This window comes from Tarenaya hassleriana, unplaced genomic scaffold, assembly GCF_000463585.1.
Source record: "Tarenaya hassleriana unplaced genomic scaffold, ASM46358v1 Cleome83, whole genome shotgun sequence".
NCBI lineage: Eukaryota > Viridiplantae > Streptophyta > Magnoliopsida > Brassicales > Cleomaceae > Tarenaya > Tarenaya hassleriana.
Window position 1 is genome coordinate 204,005 of NW_010970743.1, and position 19,631 is coordinate 223,635.

At 34.0% G+C, this 19,631-nt stretch overlaps 2 protein-coding genes across 2 annotated transcripts; one reads left to right on the top strand and one right to left on the bottom strand.

Moving 5' to 3' along the window:
• Positions 1-1,157: 1,157 nt before the first annotated feature.
• LOC104803325 lies at positions 1,158-2,574 on the bottom strand. The gene is made up of 2 exons (XM_010527253.2): positions 1,832-2,574; positions 1,158-1,706 (listed from the first exon to the last, which is right to left on the bottom strand). The coding sequence occupies exons 1-2, from the start codon at positions 2,137-2,139 to the stop codon at positions 1,328-1,330; spliced, it is 687 nt and encodes a 228-aa protein (XP_010525555.1). The 5' UTR covers positions 2,140-2,574; the 3' UTR covers positions 1,158-1,327.
• A 10,676-nt stretch (positions 2,575-13,250) lies between these two features.
• LOC104803327 (histidine kinase 5) lies at positions 13,251-18,896 on the top strand. Its single transcript, XM_010527257.2, has 12 exons — positions 13,251-13,928; positions 14,595-15,377; positions 15,510-15,566; positions 15,665-15,986; positions 16,079-16,285; positions 16,730-16,860; positions 16,953-17,002; positions 17,092-17,300; positions 17,406-17,509; positions 17,604-18,386; positions 18,518-18,697; positions 18,774-18,896. The coding sequence occupies exons 2-12, from the start codon at positions 14,667-14,669 to the stop codon at positions 18,894-18,896; spliced, it is 2,877 nt and encodes a 958-aa protein (XP_010525559.1). The 5' UTR covers positions 13,251-13,928; positions 14,595-14,666.
• The last annotated feature ends 735 nt before the right edge of the window (positions 18,897-19,631 follow it).

Sequence of the window (19,631 nt, forward strand, 5' to 3'; positions counted from 1 at the left end):
GTTCATCAATACAGTCTATCTCGGTTTTATTCCATTCTAGAATAATTCAATTATTTATGCAAGTGTGAAATACATTTTTGTAGGATTTCATAGGGAAGGCTGCGTTATATAAATTTTACACTTTCATAAATAATTAAAATTTTAGAATGGATTAAAACCCAGTTAGATATGAAATGATTTTACTTCAATTTTGTAGATTGTACTTTTCTTTACAATACATAAATTTTAGTTTTCATTCGTTTATTTTTATCGTATTAACGTCGATTGACTTTGTATTAGAGATATCAACCCAAAAAATTAAATTATGGTTTGGTTAGATTTATTTTTTTTATCCTAATATTTTTATATTCAAGCTTAGGTTACATAAATGAAAATTTTGATTTAGAAAATACTTAAAGTTTTAAATAAAGAAATTTAATGTGAAAATAATAATGTAAAAAGTAATAATATCCTCTTGCTAACACAAATGACATTTCTATAACAGTACACCCTTGATTTGTCTTGGTCAAAGAAAACGTTCTTTCTAAGACTTCAATTATATTTTGATTTTATAGTGGTGACCTCGCCTTTTTTTTCATAAAACAAAGACAATTGTTTTTTTTTTGAGACATCTATCGGTTTCCAATAAATCAAATTCATTTTTATACAATAAAATATAGAACGTGGATTGTTCTACGAAAATTCGCAATTTTGTAGAAAAGGAATTTTTGATTTAGGGTGATAAAATGTTATTAATCGAATAATCGAATCGAATCGAACTGAATAAGATGTAATCGTAATCGAATCGAATCCAACATAAAAACCGAACAGTTATGATTTCTATAAATAAACAATAAAAATAAATCGATTAAAAAATAATTGAAAAACTGATAATTTTTTTTTAAAAAAATAATTTTTTTTACAATAAAAAATGAATCTGAACTGAAATTTATATAAAAACCGAATATGTTACCACCAAAATAATCGAATCCAAATAAATATAACCGAATTGAATATAAAGGGGTTATAATGGTCTTTCGCAATCAGGGGCATAATGGTCTTTCAACGCGAGGTAGATATAAAATTAGGGGTTTGTGCACCTGAAGTGCCGAAGTTTTTGTTATCTTTTAACTAATAATAAAAAAACAAACCGACAAAAAAAAGGAACGGCAAACAGATAAGCTAAGAAAATGACACATGCACTTAGTGTCGTCCTTCTCTTTTATCGATATATTTTTTAAAAAAAAAGGCACATTAAATTTCTCGAGACGAATTAAATTAAAAAAGAAAAAGAAAAAAAAAAACTATGAACAAACAAGAAAAATCATCATTCAGAAATATCGGTATTTTATTGATCATAGTCGTCATCTTCTTCTTCCTGCAGATCTGAGAGCGCGAAGCAGCTTCGTGACTTGAGACCTCTGTTCTTGAACGAAGATTTTCTCGGTCCTTCTTCCTCGCTCCATGACGACACCGACGATTTCGATTCGTCGAACCCAGATTTCAGATCTTCTTCCTCGTCTTCGTCTTCGTTTACCGGTAAAAGAGGCATGGATTTAGGGTTCTGCCATGCGTAGAACGATCTTCTCGCCCATTTGTTGCAGATCTGTAATCTTCGTCTCTTGTTCAGTGCGTTCTCTTGCTTCTCCACTTCCTTCACGCAGCTGATCTCCGCCAGATTCCCAAACGATTTCGACTTCCCTTTGTAATGATTCGACAATCCTCTCCTGCAAAAATCCACGCTCAAGCCCTTGATTTTTCTCCCAAATAGGCGAAAACCCAGATTCCAAATCCCATGTCACAGGCAGTGAAAATGTTGTGGGAAAAGAGAAACAGAGATAAAGTTACTGACTTGATGGGGAGAGAATCCTCGAGAGAGCTCAAAGAGCCTAACCCTCGTAGACTTTGCTCCTTTGATGAAACATCTTCGTCTTCTTCCTCGTCGCTTTCTCCCGGCGACCCGATGGACGACGAACTCTCCGACGAGTACTCCGCCGTCTGACCCGACCATACCCCGCTTCCGGCTCGACCAGGTGCGGCAGCGGCGAATGATGACGTCATCTCCGATGGCGGAGGGGACGGAGCAACGCTGCGATCCCTGACGAACTCAGCCGTGGCGGAGACATCGATAGAGAACGTGGGTCCCATCATCACCTCCATTTTCTCAGCCTCCCGATTACGATCGAAGTAGATCACAACAGAACAGGACCAAAACGATGGGAGATCACACAGATTTGTGTGGAGAAAAAAGAAAATCACGGTTTTTTTTCGTTTACCCTTGTCCTCTTCTTCTTCGTATGCGCGCCCTTCTGGGTTTCTGTCTCATCAATCGCCGGAAATACCGAACCGGCGGCGGCGGCGCACGACGAGAGCTTATTAGATCATGGAAACGGCGACCAGTGGAATCGAGGCGGATTTAATCGCCGTGGCTGAAAGAGGAGAGAGAGAGATGAGATAAGTTTTTTTTTCTTTCCAGAATGGATTGAGAATCTCAAGATGAGAGAGAGAGAAGAAGAAGATAAAGATGATGACTGGATGATATAATATCTGGTCAGTTTGTTAAACGCATATCCTGTACGTATGCGTTTTCGGACGGAAAAACAGCGATACAACACTTATGCCGTACCATATTTTATGTAAATATAATAATGTCATATTACAAATATTTATTCTGATTCAGTTTATTTTTGTAGGCCAGCCCCGAATTATGTTATTAGTTTTCCGTATTTATTTAAAAATGAATATCCAGAAGAAATCCAAAAGATTTTTATTCTGAAATAGCATCAAAGTTGACATGGCTCTGTATTATTTAATTTGCTTTGATATATTCATTAGAAATTACATTTTTTAACATACATTAAGTGGAATAAATATGGAAACCCTAATAAGATAAAATATCAAAGAAAGAAGATTAATATGCTTTTGGTTTTATGAATATAAAAATGTATAAGAAATATTGGTGGGTGGGTCACAACTCAACCACAATAATAAGAGGAATATTCCGTATGGATATTTCGTATTATTTATATATATATTTATAAATGGTATTATATCACACTACGAGGCATCACCCATTTCAGGCCACCCTTGGATATGCAATCACTTTATCTTCGATTGCGAAATTTCAACTTTTTTTCCCATTTTTTTATATATAATCAAATACTTTTAAAAAATAAAACATTTTCAAATCCATTGAAAAAAAAAGTAAACTAATACGTTGGTGATATATGTAGAGAAATAGCCGTAAAATAACTATAATTAATATAACATATTTTTGGTGATATAAGTAGTAAAAAGTATTTCTCAATGATAATAAAAATTAGTAAAATATAAATAATTTTGTTTTAAAATAACCTTGTTATAGTTCTAAAAGCTTTTTTTTTGTTTATTCGGATTTAGGTTTCAGTTTAAGAGATACTTTTATATTTTAGCATTTTAGAAAGTGCTGCTTTTTAAAGATTTTTGAAAAATAAATGTCTCTACAATATATATATATATATATATATATATATTGTCTATATAACTAAGTCTTTTTACCCACTAATCAACAATTAGATTCAGATGGATTAGAAGACAACTTATAAATTAATTGTTAGTTTATAATAATAGATGGGATAAATTAAGGTCAACTAAACAAGGAGGGGACCAATCAGATTAGTGAGGGAGCATTTATTATCTTATCTCTTTAGACTTAAATTTAATCAGACATTTGTTTTACTTCATTTTTTCCTAAATTTAAATCTTATTTATATTCTTAGTTTATTATTTATGTTTTATTCTAAACTTTGTGAAAGAGTTTTCATGTTTCCACGCACACCATATCCTACCTTGGAATATGAATTGCAACGGATCTTACGAGTCGATATATTCTTCGGTTTGTATCCGGTTATGTTATGTGATCCTGGTTTTGTCATATTGTTTTTTGGTTGGTTCGTACCGGTTTATACACTTTTGTTTCCGTGCTCGAAATTTTCGAATCACTTTTTTACGTTAGAGTTTGAGAATCGCTTCTGTTTCGGATTTTGAATAGAATAAAATTATCTCTAATCGTTATTTATTTAAATAGTATAAGAATACATAAATTCGGACCATATTCTTCTACGCTTTGGATTTCATCAATTCTCACATCGATCAAGATTTTCTGGTTGTTCTGGTAATGATATATATATATATATATATCATGATTCATTCAATAAGTCTTTAAATATTCGGATTGTAATTATAACTGACCGACCTTGACATATTTGTTAATGAACAACTCTGGCTGGGTCATGTGGCCCATTAGAGGTGATGAAATTTCGGCCCAGTAGAGGCCCGAAGTCTTGGTGAGGTATTAGTAGGAGAGTGTCAATTAGGTTCGACACCCGAAGCTCAGTCCGACCCAATCCGAAAAATAACAGGTTTCGGGTCTATGATTTTCAATCTGAAAAAAATCGAGTTTTGGAGTCGGACTCAAATCGGATTTTGGATTTGATTTGAAAAATTCGATACTTTTTTTAAAAGTCTTAATAAAAAAATAAATCGATGAAGGATTTTAAGCGGATCGGATCGGGTTTGGGTTTGGTTATATATATCTGAAAAAAAATCGGACTAACCCAAAACCCTCAAATTGAGTTTGGGCTCGGACTTGGTCGAGCCGGACCTACCCGACTGACACCTCTAGCCAGGAGACCTTACTAAAGGTTTTGTTCCTCTACCAACTCCGGATCGTTCACGACGTGCAAGTCCTACCACGGTTTTATTTAGCAACTAAAAAAAAAATATTATGAATGAAAAAACAAATGGTTAATGCATTTATTTTGCTTCTTCGGTAAATTAAAAAAAAAAGCAAGAAGCCAAATGACGCGATGATATCAAGATTGGGCTACAAATGGGCTGGAAAAAGGAAATGGAAGCTCAAATATTTTATATGTTTAAAATTAAGGGTAATTTTATAGTTTTAGTCAACATCAATGGAATCGATATAACTAAAAAACAGAGGGTAGTTTTATAAATTTTTAAAAATAATAAGAATAGTTTTTTAAAATTTTTTTTTGATAAATATAAATAGTATTCTTTTTTTATAATTTGATACGGTATCCCATATATCTAACCGTACAATTGCGAAACCCAAACTCGAATCCAATTTATGAATAATCTCTATTTGCAAAAATAAACTTGAACCTGGATTATTCGTCGCTTGAAAATCGAATAATTTTAACCACCCATGATATTTAGCAAATTAGAGACACTAGTATAATATATATATATAATTTTCTCTCTCCTGAAACATACGAACAGAAATATCTATAGGTAAACCTTTTTCTTGGATAATTGAGGACTCCTATCTATTACTCTTCGAACGCGGTGACTAGGTAAACTTCCGACTAGAGAACAGTTTTTGTATATAGATCATATAAACCAAGAAATTACCTCTCTCTCCACCACTTATGAATCGAACACTCAACCTCAAGTTAAAATTACTTCTTACCCAAAACTTGAGCTTTTGTAAATGGTTCTTCTTATGTTTTTTCATTCTGAGACGAGTTTAGAAGTCCAAAACTCCAAAACGTGTTTCAAATAGAATCCTTTTGTTTAATTTAGTAAAAAAAAAAATAGAACTCTTTTGCTAATTTAAAGAGAATGTTTCTATTTTAATAATATATAACATTTCTCGTCTTTTCGCCAGAACTAATAAATGCGGAATGGGGAACTTTCTCATTTATTTGTTTCAATTCGGTATAAAAAGAATCATTTATGAGTGAACGAATATTTTTCTTAAAAATATTTCCAAAACAAGCTTTCGCTCACCACAAATCATTGTTTGTATAAAATAATAATTGCATCAAGCTATGGTATCTTATCCAAAACCAACCTATGTGGAAGATGGAATATATAATGGATCAATGGTACGACTATTCACATTGCAGGTTGATTTAATAGTTGCGATGACGTGTGACAACAGAAATAGTGAAGATAGTTTTCACTCGATTATTTTCATTAGTGAGAAATATTTATCCGAGTTTTTCCGAATTCATGGGAGATGTAGTTATGTCGAAAATCTGGTGAATTTTTGGATTATTAAAAAAAATAATGTCCAGCCTTATATATTTTTTAACTGGGTATCCAAAGTGAATTTCCTACCATGATTTACATGACATATATAAATGTAGCCTATCAATTATTATTATTATTATTGTTATTATTTATGTGACGATATTTTAGAGAAAAAGACAAGAATATATATATATATATATATATGTGTGTGTACGTATGTAAACGTGACATAACCCAAAAAACGGGCCGAGTATTTAAAGAATCAAAAGTTGGTGCCAACCAGAAACTATGAAAGCAGCACTTAGATTTTGGCCCGTCGGTTTGGGGATTAAAAGACATTATTTTATATATAAAAAAGATGATACAGTTCATCAACTTTTTTGTACAGTAATATAATACCGGTGACCGAGATCTTACAATTAGGTCTAAATTATTACATTTTTTTTTTGGTAAACAAATTATTACATTTTCCCTAAATAACGTTAGAGAATTCCTAATATCGTGTTCATATTCCTAAATACACTTTACGTAGATACGTTTTCTGTTTTCTGCGATGTAAGTTAATATAAACCCTGAATTAATCACTAATCTACTAATATATATATATATATATATATATAGTCATATTGTAAACAAAATAAGTACGTTGTGCAAATTAGTGATTATTAATTTTTTAATTAAAGGACGGACCAATATCCGCATGCAGTTTTTCAATGAAAATAATCTTTTTTTTTGTATATAAAGGACAAAAGATAAAATCATATGAATTCACGGAGGTGAATGTAGGAAAGGCCGGAGGGTTGTTTCCCACTCTCATCATCATCATCATCATCATCATCATCATCATTATTATTATTATTATTATTATTATTATTATTATTATTATTATTATTATTATTATTATTATTATTATATAAACCAACAAAATTTATTGATTGCTACACCTAGTTCCGATCCATCAACATTCACCGTATATTTATGTTAATTATTTAGAAAATGGATTTGAGTGATACATATTACATAGTAAATGTGTAACAAAACATTGCACGCTTGATTTTTAAAGAGGTTTTAAAGAGGTTCACGGTTTCGATTTCATTCTTTATTGAATATGTCATCCATTGATTGATTTATCTGTTTCACGTTATTTATAAACTATTACGAAGAATCGAGAGTTTGAAGGACTATAGATAAATTTTCACCATTACCAAAAAAAAGTGTAACAAAACACTACGCCTTTAGGTTTAGTTTTGGTTAGGTTTAATTTTTTTTTATTTGGGTTTAAATTTAGTTTTTATTAAAAAAATATCCGATTCTCACAAAAAAATCATTAATTTTTTGCTAATTATTTTATATTCACTTCAAATTAATTAATTAATTTAATATAAAAGATTACAAAAAATCTATTGGTATCATTATTTCGCTTTTATTTAATTAATTATCTGAAATCCTAATAGAAAAGATAGTGTTATTTAACATTGTTTGATGACCGCCAAGCTAAGACTCATCAATGTTATCCCTTTATATTTACGTATATTGTACAGGCTCACATGACAAATTTGATTTTATGAGAAAAAAAAAATACGTTATATAATTTAAAACCATAACCCAAAACCCAGTTCTATGAAGATGAATCCATACAGTGTTGGATATTTTAGTGTTAATATCAAATGTTGGGTTATAAAATACATACAATCTCTGCATAAACCGGCTATATTGGCTAATTAAAAATATATATTATCATTTTAGTGGTGAAAAATATACACTGAAAAATATATATTATCATTCCAGTTTTTCGTAATTTTTTTATTTTTTTAAATAAGTAATATATTTTTTATAATATCTAATGTGGGATTCTGGTTTCACCGTTTTGACAATGGCTTTTTATATCACGGAGGAGCCTACTTTGTATCTGTCTTTCTGTCTGATTCTGTTTATTTTTATTTTTATTTTATTGCAATATGTTGAGACACTAACTTCTCCATCAGAAAAAAAAAACACACTCTCTAAACTCTAAAGCATGATGAAGGGGCCCCACCTGACCATCATAACCGATCGTTTTCAATTCATATTACATATATGTATATGTGTGTATATATATATATAATAACACGAAATTTTATATATTATAGTATTTTATTGAATTATATTTAGTTAGTTTATTAAAAAATATTTTATATTTAAATTCGTACATTAATTAATTACAATAAAATTATTTAAAAGTTGATAATAATAGATAATACGAATTGTTTCTAATTCATATATATATATATATAAATTAGAAAATATATATTTGCATAACATTAAATCTATTTATATTGTGGTTTTTATTTAATTATATATATTCATTATATTAAATTTTAAAAATAGCGACTTCGTCTTCCTCTTTCAAACTTCGAAATTTTGAGAGAGAAAATCTTCTCCAATTATTTTTTTCTTCCAAAATTTATCCAGATATGTGTATATATATATCGTGTATATATGTATATATATATAAGTGTGAATATGTATATATATGTATGTATATAGGGGTGTCAATAGAACCCGAAACCCGAAGCCCGGCCCGAAATCCGTCCGAAAAATTAAGGGTTTGAGCCTAATAATATAGACCCGATAAATAAATGGGCGGGTCGGCCCGGCCCGAAAAAAGTTAGGGCCAAATCGAGTCCGGCCCGAAAAAGTTATGGCCAAATGTATATGTGTGTGTATTTTGTGTGTGTGTATGTATATGTATTTTTCGTGTGTGTGTATATTTTGTGTATGTGTTGTTATTATGTGTAGTGTATATATGTATTTATGTATGTGAATGTGAATATGTATGTGTATGAATGTGTTTATATGTTTGTGAATATGTATGTGTGTATATATGAATTATATGTATTTGTATGTTGTGTATGTATGTGAATGTGAATATGTATGTGTGTATATTTGTATGTGTATGTATATTTATGTATATATGTATGTGAATGTATATGTGTTTATATATATATATGTATGTGTATTTGTGTGTAGAATATGTATACGAATTTGTATGTGTATGTGTATTTAATTGTTATATGTGAAATATGTATGTGTATGTATATATATATATTTGTATATATGTATATATGTATATATATTTATGTGCGTATGTGTATTTATATATAATATATAAATTTTTTTAAAAAAATTAAAAAAATATTTGTCACATAATTTTCTATAGTTTTTCTGTCGTAAAACGCAGATTTCGTTGTCACAATTTAGCGACGAATTAACGACCGATAATTATTTGCGACAACGTTTTACGGACAGAAATTGTTCCGTCGCATTCTGTGATTTTTTTTTATAATTGCGACGGAAAAATCTGTCGCAATTTAATATGTTTCTTGTAGTGTAATTATTGTTGTACAAATAGACAATCTATTACATTTTATTCAATGGCTGCATGATGAAATGAATTATAAACGTTTTTGTAATACATGATTCACTACTTCGTATAATCTGTTGTATTTCCTGTGATTAGTGCTTACACGGACTAAAATTAATTAAAATACGAAATTACATTTTAAAAATAAAAATTACACGAAAATGTCTATTGTTGTAACTACTTTTTTGTAACCGACTATTGTTATCTATTAATTGTCAACAAATTAAAAGTACGAATTTACGTACTTTTGAAGCAAATAATTCATAATTTGTTTTTAATAAACTATGCAAGTTGAATTTCCGACCACCATTACCACCTAGACAACGGATCATTGCGAGATTTTTCCGATAAATTTCCAAGGAATTTCTTCTCATTATGATGCTCCATTTTCTTAAATAAACATTGATATAATTTGTAACCACAATATTAGTTTTTTTTGTACAAAAAAATATCGATGTACTGAATGCAAAACGTATATAACCGTTGACCATATCATAAAAATGTAAATTATTCATCCCACAGCATTAGAGGTAGATACATTTTGGTTTGGGCACAAAAATAAAATTACAATCAAATAATATATAATCCAATATAAATTTAAATTGAATAAAAAATATTACTGATCCCTCTGTTTCACAATAGATATTATTTTAGATTTTTTCACAATTTTTTTAAAAAAATATAAAAAAATTACATATACCCTCATTAAATCATATTCTCATTAATAATCTAAGAAGTTATAATTAATGATAAAATTGGAAATTTTCTTAAAAAATCACATAGAAAATCTAAAACTATATCTGTTAAAAAACAGAAAAATATTTTCCCAAACGACAACTAATTAAAAACGGAGTAACAAATTGAATGTATATGATAACTTATAAAACAAAAAAATTGAATAAAAACCAACACAACGAAATATAATCGAAATCCGAAATGTGTATGTTTTACCTTTATCGTTGCATCAATCATCACATAATTTAATCGTTATACCAAGATATACTATTTATTACCGTGACTCGATATGTGTGCGTACGTACATTGTAATAATTAAAATACTCTTTGTTCATGCAATAACGAGATGGCTGGTGGTTGATTGGTCCATGCAACTTTCGTGGGTTTCTGTAGCTTCGCTTCGCATTGACCAAGCAGAATAATTATTTTATTAAATAAATAAAATAAATATTCAAAACAGAAATCATCAAATGGTGAAAAGTGTCATGATGGGTTAAACGAGGTTTAACTCTTAAACTAATCCGTAGTTTAAGGAGTGTGTCTCCTCCATTCACTTAACATTTCCATATTCTCGTCTTAGCTCCAAATACAATAATACTTTACTTAACCGTCCATTTCTATTTCTATTTTCACCTAATTTTTAAAATATCAAAAACAATTTTTATATAAAAAAAAATATTACTCGTACGATTTACTTCTCCAATTTTTCTCTTAGTATTTTATAGTCTCTCAACTATATTATTGCTTTATATCAGTGTTTTATAATCTTTCAACTAATACTATAGTACATATATCTAAAACTAACAATTGAAATCGAATTTAATATTATAATAGTATCCTCTCGTTTATCTCTCCGTCTGATATTCTGTAAGATAAATTTAATAGTACTACATTTCTTTTGGGTACTAAACCATTTTTTAATCCCCTTTTAAACTATATGAAATTATAATGCTACAAATACACTAATCTTTGTGTAATTACGTCGGTAATCTTAGAAAAAATATTTTGAGAAAAGGTATAAACCAAGACTCATAAAAATGTAGAAATACGTATATAGTTTCAACATATAAAATCATTTTTTCTAAAATATTATTAAGTCTTTATCAAAAATAGAATTGATATACATTTCTGAAATACAATTAATTCATTTTATTTCCAATAATTTGTTTCACACAAAATTTGATTTTTGGCAGAAAATAAAACACTATCACAATAATTTTTAATGAAAAATTATAATAACACTTTTAATCTCACAAGAAAAAAATGGTATTTACATATTTTTTTTATATCTATATTATATCTTTATATATTTATCTATACATTAGGCATCTATGTATGAAAAAATTATATACATTTTCACAAATAATTACCCAAAAAATCCAAAACCTACAAAAGATATACTCTATTTAGTAAGAGTAGTTATGTTACTTAAACGAGTGAATGATTGTCATTTATAAACTAATATTTTTAATTCTAAACTAACAATAAAACGGAAGTCCAGAAAACATACAAATTTTAATTTGATTAATTTATTTCTCATAATTGGGTCTCATTTTAAAATTAGAATAGCATATTTAAATCTGTTGTTTTTTCAGAAAATACCAAATGCCAACTTCAATTTATCATCTTCATTGCTTATGGAACGGTAAACTTTTGAAATTTTGAATCACATTTTTTATGAATTATATTCTTGTTAGTATTATAACAATAATCTCTAAATGAATTGTAAAAAATAACGTGCATCTTAAACATTCTGTTTTAATTGATCATTATAAATAAAACAGAATAATAAAACAAATTAATACTCGAATTAAAATTAGAGTCTAAATATTTGAGGTTTGAAATCTTCTAGAACAGCATATTCTCGCCCAAATTGGGATTTATAAGAATTGATAGTACATAAACCATTACCTATTTATGGAATCTAATTTCTTTATATTTCCAATCCTATTTATTAAAAATAATAATTACAAAAATAATATAATGTACATTAATCTTTATACTCAAGTAGGCTCATAAATTCTTTAAATAATATAAAATTTTCAAACTTTGATTAAAATATTGGTTCACATAATTATTAAAAATAATCAAACCTTTTGTGAAAATCTACAAATTTAACGTTATAATATATATTTGACGAAAAACCATACTCTTAAACAAAACATCGAAATCTCTGTCTAGATTCACATTTTGGCGAGATGAATTCGCACACTTCTATATATGTTTTTTTCCATCAGTGAACAAATATTTCAGTATATATTTATTTATGAACAGTCGTAGTCGGATAAATTCTCCGTACATTTTGGGGGGTTGACTTTGCGTGTATATACTACTGTATATATACATATATACATACAGATGGCACACGTATATATATTCACCTTTCCATAAAACAACCGAATCGGGCGCCACGTGTAATGATAAGAATTGTCCACGTTGAAAATTTAGGATGACGTGGAACACGTGGGCGATTCAGTGTCCGTCACATGGGATAACTGGGAACCGGACAAACGCCCGACCGCCGTCCAGATCGGAAATTAGCTGTCCGCTTCACAATTAATATATAATTTATTATTAATTAATTATGAATAATTTCAGTGCTAATTAATTAATAATTTATAGTATTTTGCAATAATTTAAGTGCCTAAGACCGACGACGAATTTCGACATAGACAATGTCCTTCCAACTAATTTCGTGCTATACGGTTGTTGTCTGTTCCACGGAATTTATGATGACTTCGTTTTCAACCAGTACATATATATATATATATATATATATATATGGGATATTTGATCTATGGAAATAGTTTTCAAAATTGAAATAAATTTTCACGTGTTTTTTCCAATCTAGCTAATAAAATGGTTCTTCTTCCTTTAGGGTCAAAAAAGTTGTTTTGTATTATTTGAATTAAATAATCTGATTAATAAAATAGAAATATATTTTGATATATAATTATTGCTTTTTTCCACTGTAAAATTAGAAATCGATGAATAAATCATTAATTCATTATTAAGTTAAAAAGGCTGTAATAATAATAATAATAACAACAACCATAACAATAATGGATATTGGATAATATTTGCATCATTGCCCCATAGGCCCGAGCATCGAGGAAAGAAAAATATCGGCAAAATGCCGGAGCGTGGCCCCACGCGCCGTCGTATACACATCTTTCCCATAATGATGTGCACGTATCTGTAAAAAGACCCTGAAGCGGCCCAGCATCGGAGCGTGACTCTCACGCGCTCTGGTCTCTCCATCACGTTATGTTTTTGTGATAAAGCACTCCGTCACCTTTGCTCTCTCCCTCGACAGTTTTGGAAAGACGATAAAAACACAGAGCTAAGAAGAAGATGTGTATGCGGAAACGTTAGACGAATCGAAACGTGCCGATCTCTTCATCATTTCCATCTTCATGGATGTGGTCTTTGACGAAACAAACGTGCAGAGAGAGAGAGAGAGAGAGAGAGAGAGAAGCCATTAGAATACAATGGATGGAACTAGGTGATAAAGGGAGAGGAATATTATAATTATTGACCTCTCTGGTGATGCACATGGCTTCTCGGGTTTCCCTCTTCACCGTAAAACCCATTTGTTTTTTCCCCTTTCCTTCACATGCCCTCCTCTCTCTCTCTCCCTCTCTATTGGTTAATCTCTTCCCGATGCCCATTTGAAGTTTATTGACTCTTCGCTCGACGAGTATTCTTCAGATCTGCTGCTCTTCCACCTTCTTCCTTCCCCCGTGGGGTTTTCCCGGCGACCGGAGAGGAAAAGGTAAGATTCTGATCCGATCCCTTTTCTTCTTTTCCGATGATTGATTCGCTTAGAATTCAAACTGAGGAAGAACGCGCGCCTCATTCGATCAATTTGACTTTCTTCCTTTGCTTTGACTCGCTTGATTTCGACGAAGCCTTGTTCATTGTTTCGATTTCTGGATCGAATTCGACTCCGCTTTCTGTTTTCTGTAATGCGATAACCAATGATACGTACGATCCGAGTTTCAGATTATTCGATTTACGCTACATTTTTCAGATTTATTACATCTCCTGTTCATAAAAATGCTGACCCAGATGCTCCGTTGTCTGTAAATTCTGGCGATCATGGTCTGGGTTTCGTGCTACTGTTCATCCCATATTGTCCAAAGCATTTCTTTTCGTTCGTTCCTTTTCCCCCCTGAATTCTAGGCGTATTTGAAAATTGAGTTACGATTAAAGATTTAACATTTTAAAATTCAGGGTGGAGTAAAGTTCCATTGATTTTCACACCTGGATTTTGATTTCTGGATAGCAAAACGAGATTGTATGGCCGCAGATTCATGATTAGAATTTTGGGTCGAGATGAGTTTCTTCTAGTTTCGCGCCCAAAACCCTCAATTTCGGAAGTTCTTCATCATTACACGGCTGCAGATAAAAAGTTCACGATCTTTACAATATCTTACAGATCAAAGATTCTGGGTCAAGTCCTTTGCGAAAAGTTCGTCGATGTTCTGAAACAGTGTTTCGCGAAGATAACATGGTCTGTGAAATGGAGACTGAGCAGATCGAGGACATGGAGATCGAAGTCCTGTCCTCGATGTGGCCGGAAGATGTCGGAACAGAAACCGACAAACAGTTCAACGTCGAAAAACCGGCAGGGGACCAAGACATGTTGAAAGAGGTAACGATCGAGGAGAAACAGACATTCGCAGACCTGAGACGGTTATCGGAGCTCATGGACAGTACGGACCAGGGTTCGTCCCAGCTGACGAACCTCGTCAAGCAATGGGAATACATGCAAGCTAACGCTGTTCGGCTTCTCAGGGAAGAGCTCAAGAATCTGAGCAGGCAGAGGGAGGAGGCCGAGGCGAAAGAGCTGAAGATAATAGAGGAGCATAAGTTCGAGAGCGACGGAAGGAACGCGAATTTTCCCGTGCTGGACGAAACTTGTGATCTTTTCCGGAGTTTCGAGGAGAGGAAACGGGATAAGGTAGTCGAGAGAAAGAAGATCGACATCGACGAGGAGTATGATACGGTAGCGTACTGGAAGCAAAGAGCATTGAATTTGGAGAAGATGCTCGAGGAAAGTACAGAGAGAGAGTGGAAATTGCTTGAGAAGTTGAACGAGAGCTTGACGACTATGGAGAGTCACTCTGCACCGGTCGAAGAGCTGACGCAGAATCTGAAAAGAGCCGAAGGGTTCTTGCATTTCATACTTCAGAACGCTCCTGTCGTCATGGGCCATCAGGTAAAATCGACGGTGATGTTCTTATTCCGGATTTCTGCTCGTGTTCTTGTTCGAAAACTCTCTACCGGTATCGTGTATGGAACCCGAGATAATGAGTTGGTGTTATACATTTGTTGATTCATTGTTTTTCAGGATAACGATTTGCGCTACCTGTTCATCTACAACAAGTTTCCTAGTTTGCGGGAGCAGGTAACTAAGAATCTCGAGATTCTCGATCATCTATATATTCGCTCTGGACTTTCCTCCGGGGAGAGTTGCTCAAGTGACCTTGTTCCGTACTATGTCAGGACATTCTCGGGAAAACGGACGTCGAGATATTCTCAGGTGCGGGGGTTAAAGAATCTCAAGATTTCAAGAGGGAGGTTCTTGAGAAAGGAAAGCCGTCGAAGAGAGAGATCACGTTCGAGACGGAGTTATTCGGGTCGAAGACGTTTCTGATATACGTCGAGCCAGTCTACAACAAAGCGGGCGAGAAACTCGGTATAAACTACATGGGCATGGAAGTCACTGATCAGGTAAGGAAAAGAGAGAAGATGGTTAAGCTTAGAGAAGATAAAGCAGTGAGGAACGCAATGGAATCTGAATTGAACAAGACAATCCATATTACAGGTTAGAACCGAGTAGAATTCGTGTTCGGTTCTGCAGATTCACGTGGAAACCCGGATTGAACGTTTTTTTTATGATTATCTGATTGTTTGCAGAGGAGACGATGAGGGCGAAACAAATGCTAGCGACAATGTCTCACGAGATAAGATCTCCATTGTCGGGAGTGGTGAGCATGGCCGAGATACTTTCTACGACGAAACTGGATCACGAGCAAAGGCAGTTGTTGAATGTGATGATATCTTCTGGAGATTTGGTGCTTCAGCTCATCAACGACATCCTCGACCTCTCCAAGGTCGAATCAGGTCTGAAATTTATCCCCCTACCGACTTTCTTCTAAATTCTCTTTAGAAACGATGAGTGCAGTTACAATGTAAAGTTGGAGAGGTGGGCATGAGTCGTGTATCTGACCTCGACCTCACCTTTCTCGGGTTCTTTGGTCGGATTGTTTGATCTCGGTTTCATAAAGATCGGATTTCGAACTTTGGGTATCACGGGGTGCGATGAGAGCAAATGCGAGTGGACAAAGCGAGAGACCGAGATGAGGTGCCGATGCGAGGAAAGAGCAAGTCAGGATAGAGTTCACATCATCGAGGACTCATACTCACCCGTCAATGGACGAATATAAGAAATTTCGGATATCTGACTCGCAGATCGTGTGATACTAAGAAATTCACCTTCATTGCCCACCATATTGAAAACAGTTTGATTTCAGACACTTCATATATGCTGTCCTATCTAATTTTCAGGTGTAATGAAGCTGGAAGCAACGCAGTTTAGGCCAAGAGAGGTGGTGAAGCACGTGCTTCAAACAGCGGCAGCCTCACTGAAGAAAGCTCTGACATTAGAAGGGCACATCCAAGACAACGTTCCCATAGAGGTAAACACAAAAACGAAGAACATGTACTCGGGTTTCTGTCAGATTCTGTCATCTTATTACATTCAATGGTCTAACCCCTAAACCCTAAACAGGTAGTCGGAGATGTCCTGAGAATTCGGCAGATCTTGACCAACTTGATCAGGTGCGTCTGATAATAATAATCCTTTAACCCATTTCATCTTTTAAAATCTTGGCTCTGAAAGTTCAAAACTTTGTGCAAAAAAAACGCAGCAACGCTATCAAGTTTACGCACAGAGGGAAGGTGGGAATCAAACTTGAAGTGATACAGGAGCCGAGTTTTTTCAGCGAAGATAGGAAAGAGCCTCGAAATCCGACTCCGATCGGTCATAATGAAAACACGGAGGATGCTGAAGAATATGTGTCTGGAACCGCTGTCTGGATACGCTGTGACGTTTATGATACCGGAATTGGAATACCGGGTAAGCTCACAAGCTGAATGAAGCTCGAGAAATTACCTCAAAGGTCCTGTTTGGTCGGCAGATGATGAAAGCGCCGTATGTTTTTTAACGTTGTGTCCTCTGCAGAAAAAGCGATACCTACTCTGTTCAAGAAGTACATGCAGGCAAGCGCCGATCATGCGAGAAAATACGGCGGAACTGGTTTAGGTCTCGCGATTTGTAAACAGCTCGTAAGAATCTCAAACTCTGAATCTTCTGAATGATGGAAATCAATGAATCTTGTTCTGAACATATCTTTTCTCTGCCCTCTCTGTTTGTTTACAGGTTGAGCTGATGGGTGGGCGACTCACTGTGACTAGCCATGTGAACGTCGGCTCAACGTTCACGTTTATATTACCTTACAAAGTCGCACAACCGAATGATCATTCCGATGATCCTGATGAATTCTCCGACATGGCTGACCACCAGCCCATCCCCGACGACACAGCCAAAGGATTTTTCCAGTTTAAACAGCTTATGGGCTCGCTTTACTCTTCCGACGGACCTGTCATCGACCAGAACTTCTTAGTACCACATAAAATCATGCAGGGTAGTCCGGTTAAGGTTAACGGTTTTGCCAGTGATCCTTCTCATGGCATCCCCTTATCCGATAACAGACCAAATGAGAGAGCCGCAGTCCAGAACGGCGGTTACAAGGCCGAAGGTGCTGAGACATCACCAAGAACAGACACCAGTTGTGGTCCTTGTCCGGATTCAGCTCACCAGTTTCCAAACGGAAGAATCAAAACAAGTAAAGAAGATACTTTGCGGTGCCCGAGTGAATCTAAAGAGTTTGAATCTTGTAGCAGTACACAAACTAGCAATGAAGGTGGAACCGTGGTCATGGAGACCAAACCCTCAGTCTCATCTCAAAGGCAAGAGACAAAACCCGAGGCAGATTCGAAGGAAACATCTAAACCGAAGATTCTACTCGTGGAAGATAATAGAATCAACGTGATGGTGACAACATCTATGATGAAGCAGTTGGGACATACCATTGAAGTCGTCAACAATGGGATTGAAGCCATACGAGCAGTGCAGACCTCTAGTTATGATTTGGTTCTTATGGTGAGTTCTAAGTCACAAATAAACTTAAACCCTAACCCTTTTTTTCCCGGCACCCATTAGCATATCATACAACCTATTGTCATCTCGAGAATCCGAAGCCTAACCTTTTAGCAACGTGGCTTTTTTCACAGGATGTGTGCATGCCGGTGTTGGATGGTCTAAAAGCGACGAGACTGATCCGTTCCTTCGAAGAAAATGGCAACTGGGAGGCCGCAAAAGAAGCAGGAATAGATCCAAACGCGCTATCTCCGGATAATTTGCAGAATGGGCAAGTTCACCTCGGTTCTGCGAAGCGGCTGCCGATAATAGCGGGTAGTATCTTCATTCTACAAAATGAAAATCAGTACAAAGTAAAACGCTTAAGAAATCCATGTTGCATGTTGTCAGATGACTGCAAACACGTTGTCGGAGAGCGCGGAAGAGTGTTATGCCCACGGGATGGACTCCTTTATCTCGAAACCTGTAACGTTTCAGAAACTAAAAGAGTGTCTTGAACAGTATGTGGCTTAGGGGCTCAAGTAGTTAGTAAGGTTTGTAGAATTTAGCGGCTCTGTGTATAGATGTGAAGGCCGAGTAGGGAAAACAAATGTATAGTATCATTCAATAATATATATAATGCATACCGTAGGGGGAAAAAACAAGTCCCCCTTCGCCATGTTGGTACTCCAACCATATGTGAATTAACTACATGAACAAAAGAACCAAACACATATTTTCCACCAATCTCAAGGGAAGCGAAGTGAAACTATTGAATGTGAACGACAAGGGATCTTAAGGGGGGACCTGTCTGGATTTTTGCTGACTCTATCGCCAATTCCGTTGACATCCACAGTCTCTGGAAGTGGCGGATGCTCTCACTGCAACCTTTGCACAATCTCTAGGTTCACAGCAACCCTTCAGATCTGCATCCATTTCGCTAAAAAGTCGACAACTAATGCCTGATTTCTCTAACATGAATCATCTTTGCTTTAGTAATATGTTAAATGCATTTTGTACGGATTAATATACATCTAGAGGAGTGCAGTACCCGATATCAAATATAGAATGCAACCTCACCTCCATAAGGGGATCTTGTGAGCAACTCTGTCTCAGCAGTTCTCTGCAATAAACAAAACAGAAGCCTGAGATGGATTGTCCTGACAACAAGGGCCATGTGATAGCAACTTTCAATAGGAACACCTATCATCCTTCGAGTATGACTGAGAGTGAAAAGTACAATAACACCTTTCCCTCATAGTGCCCTCT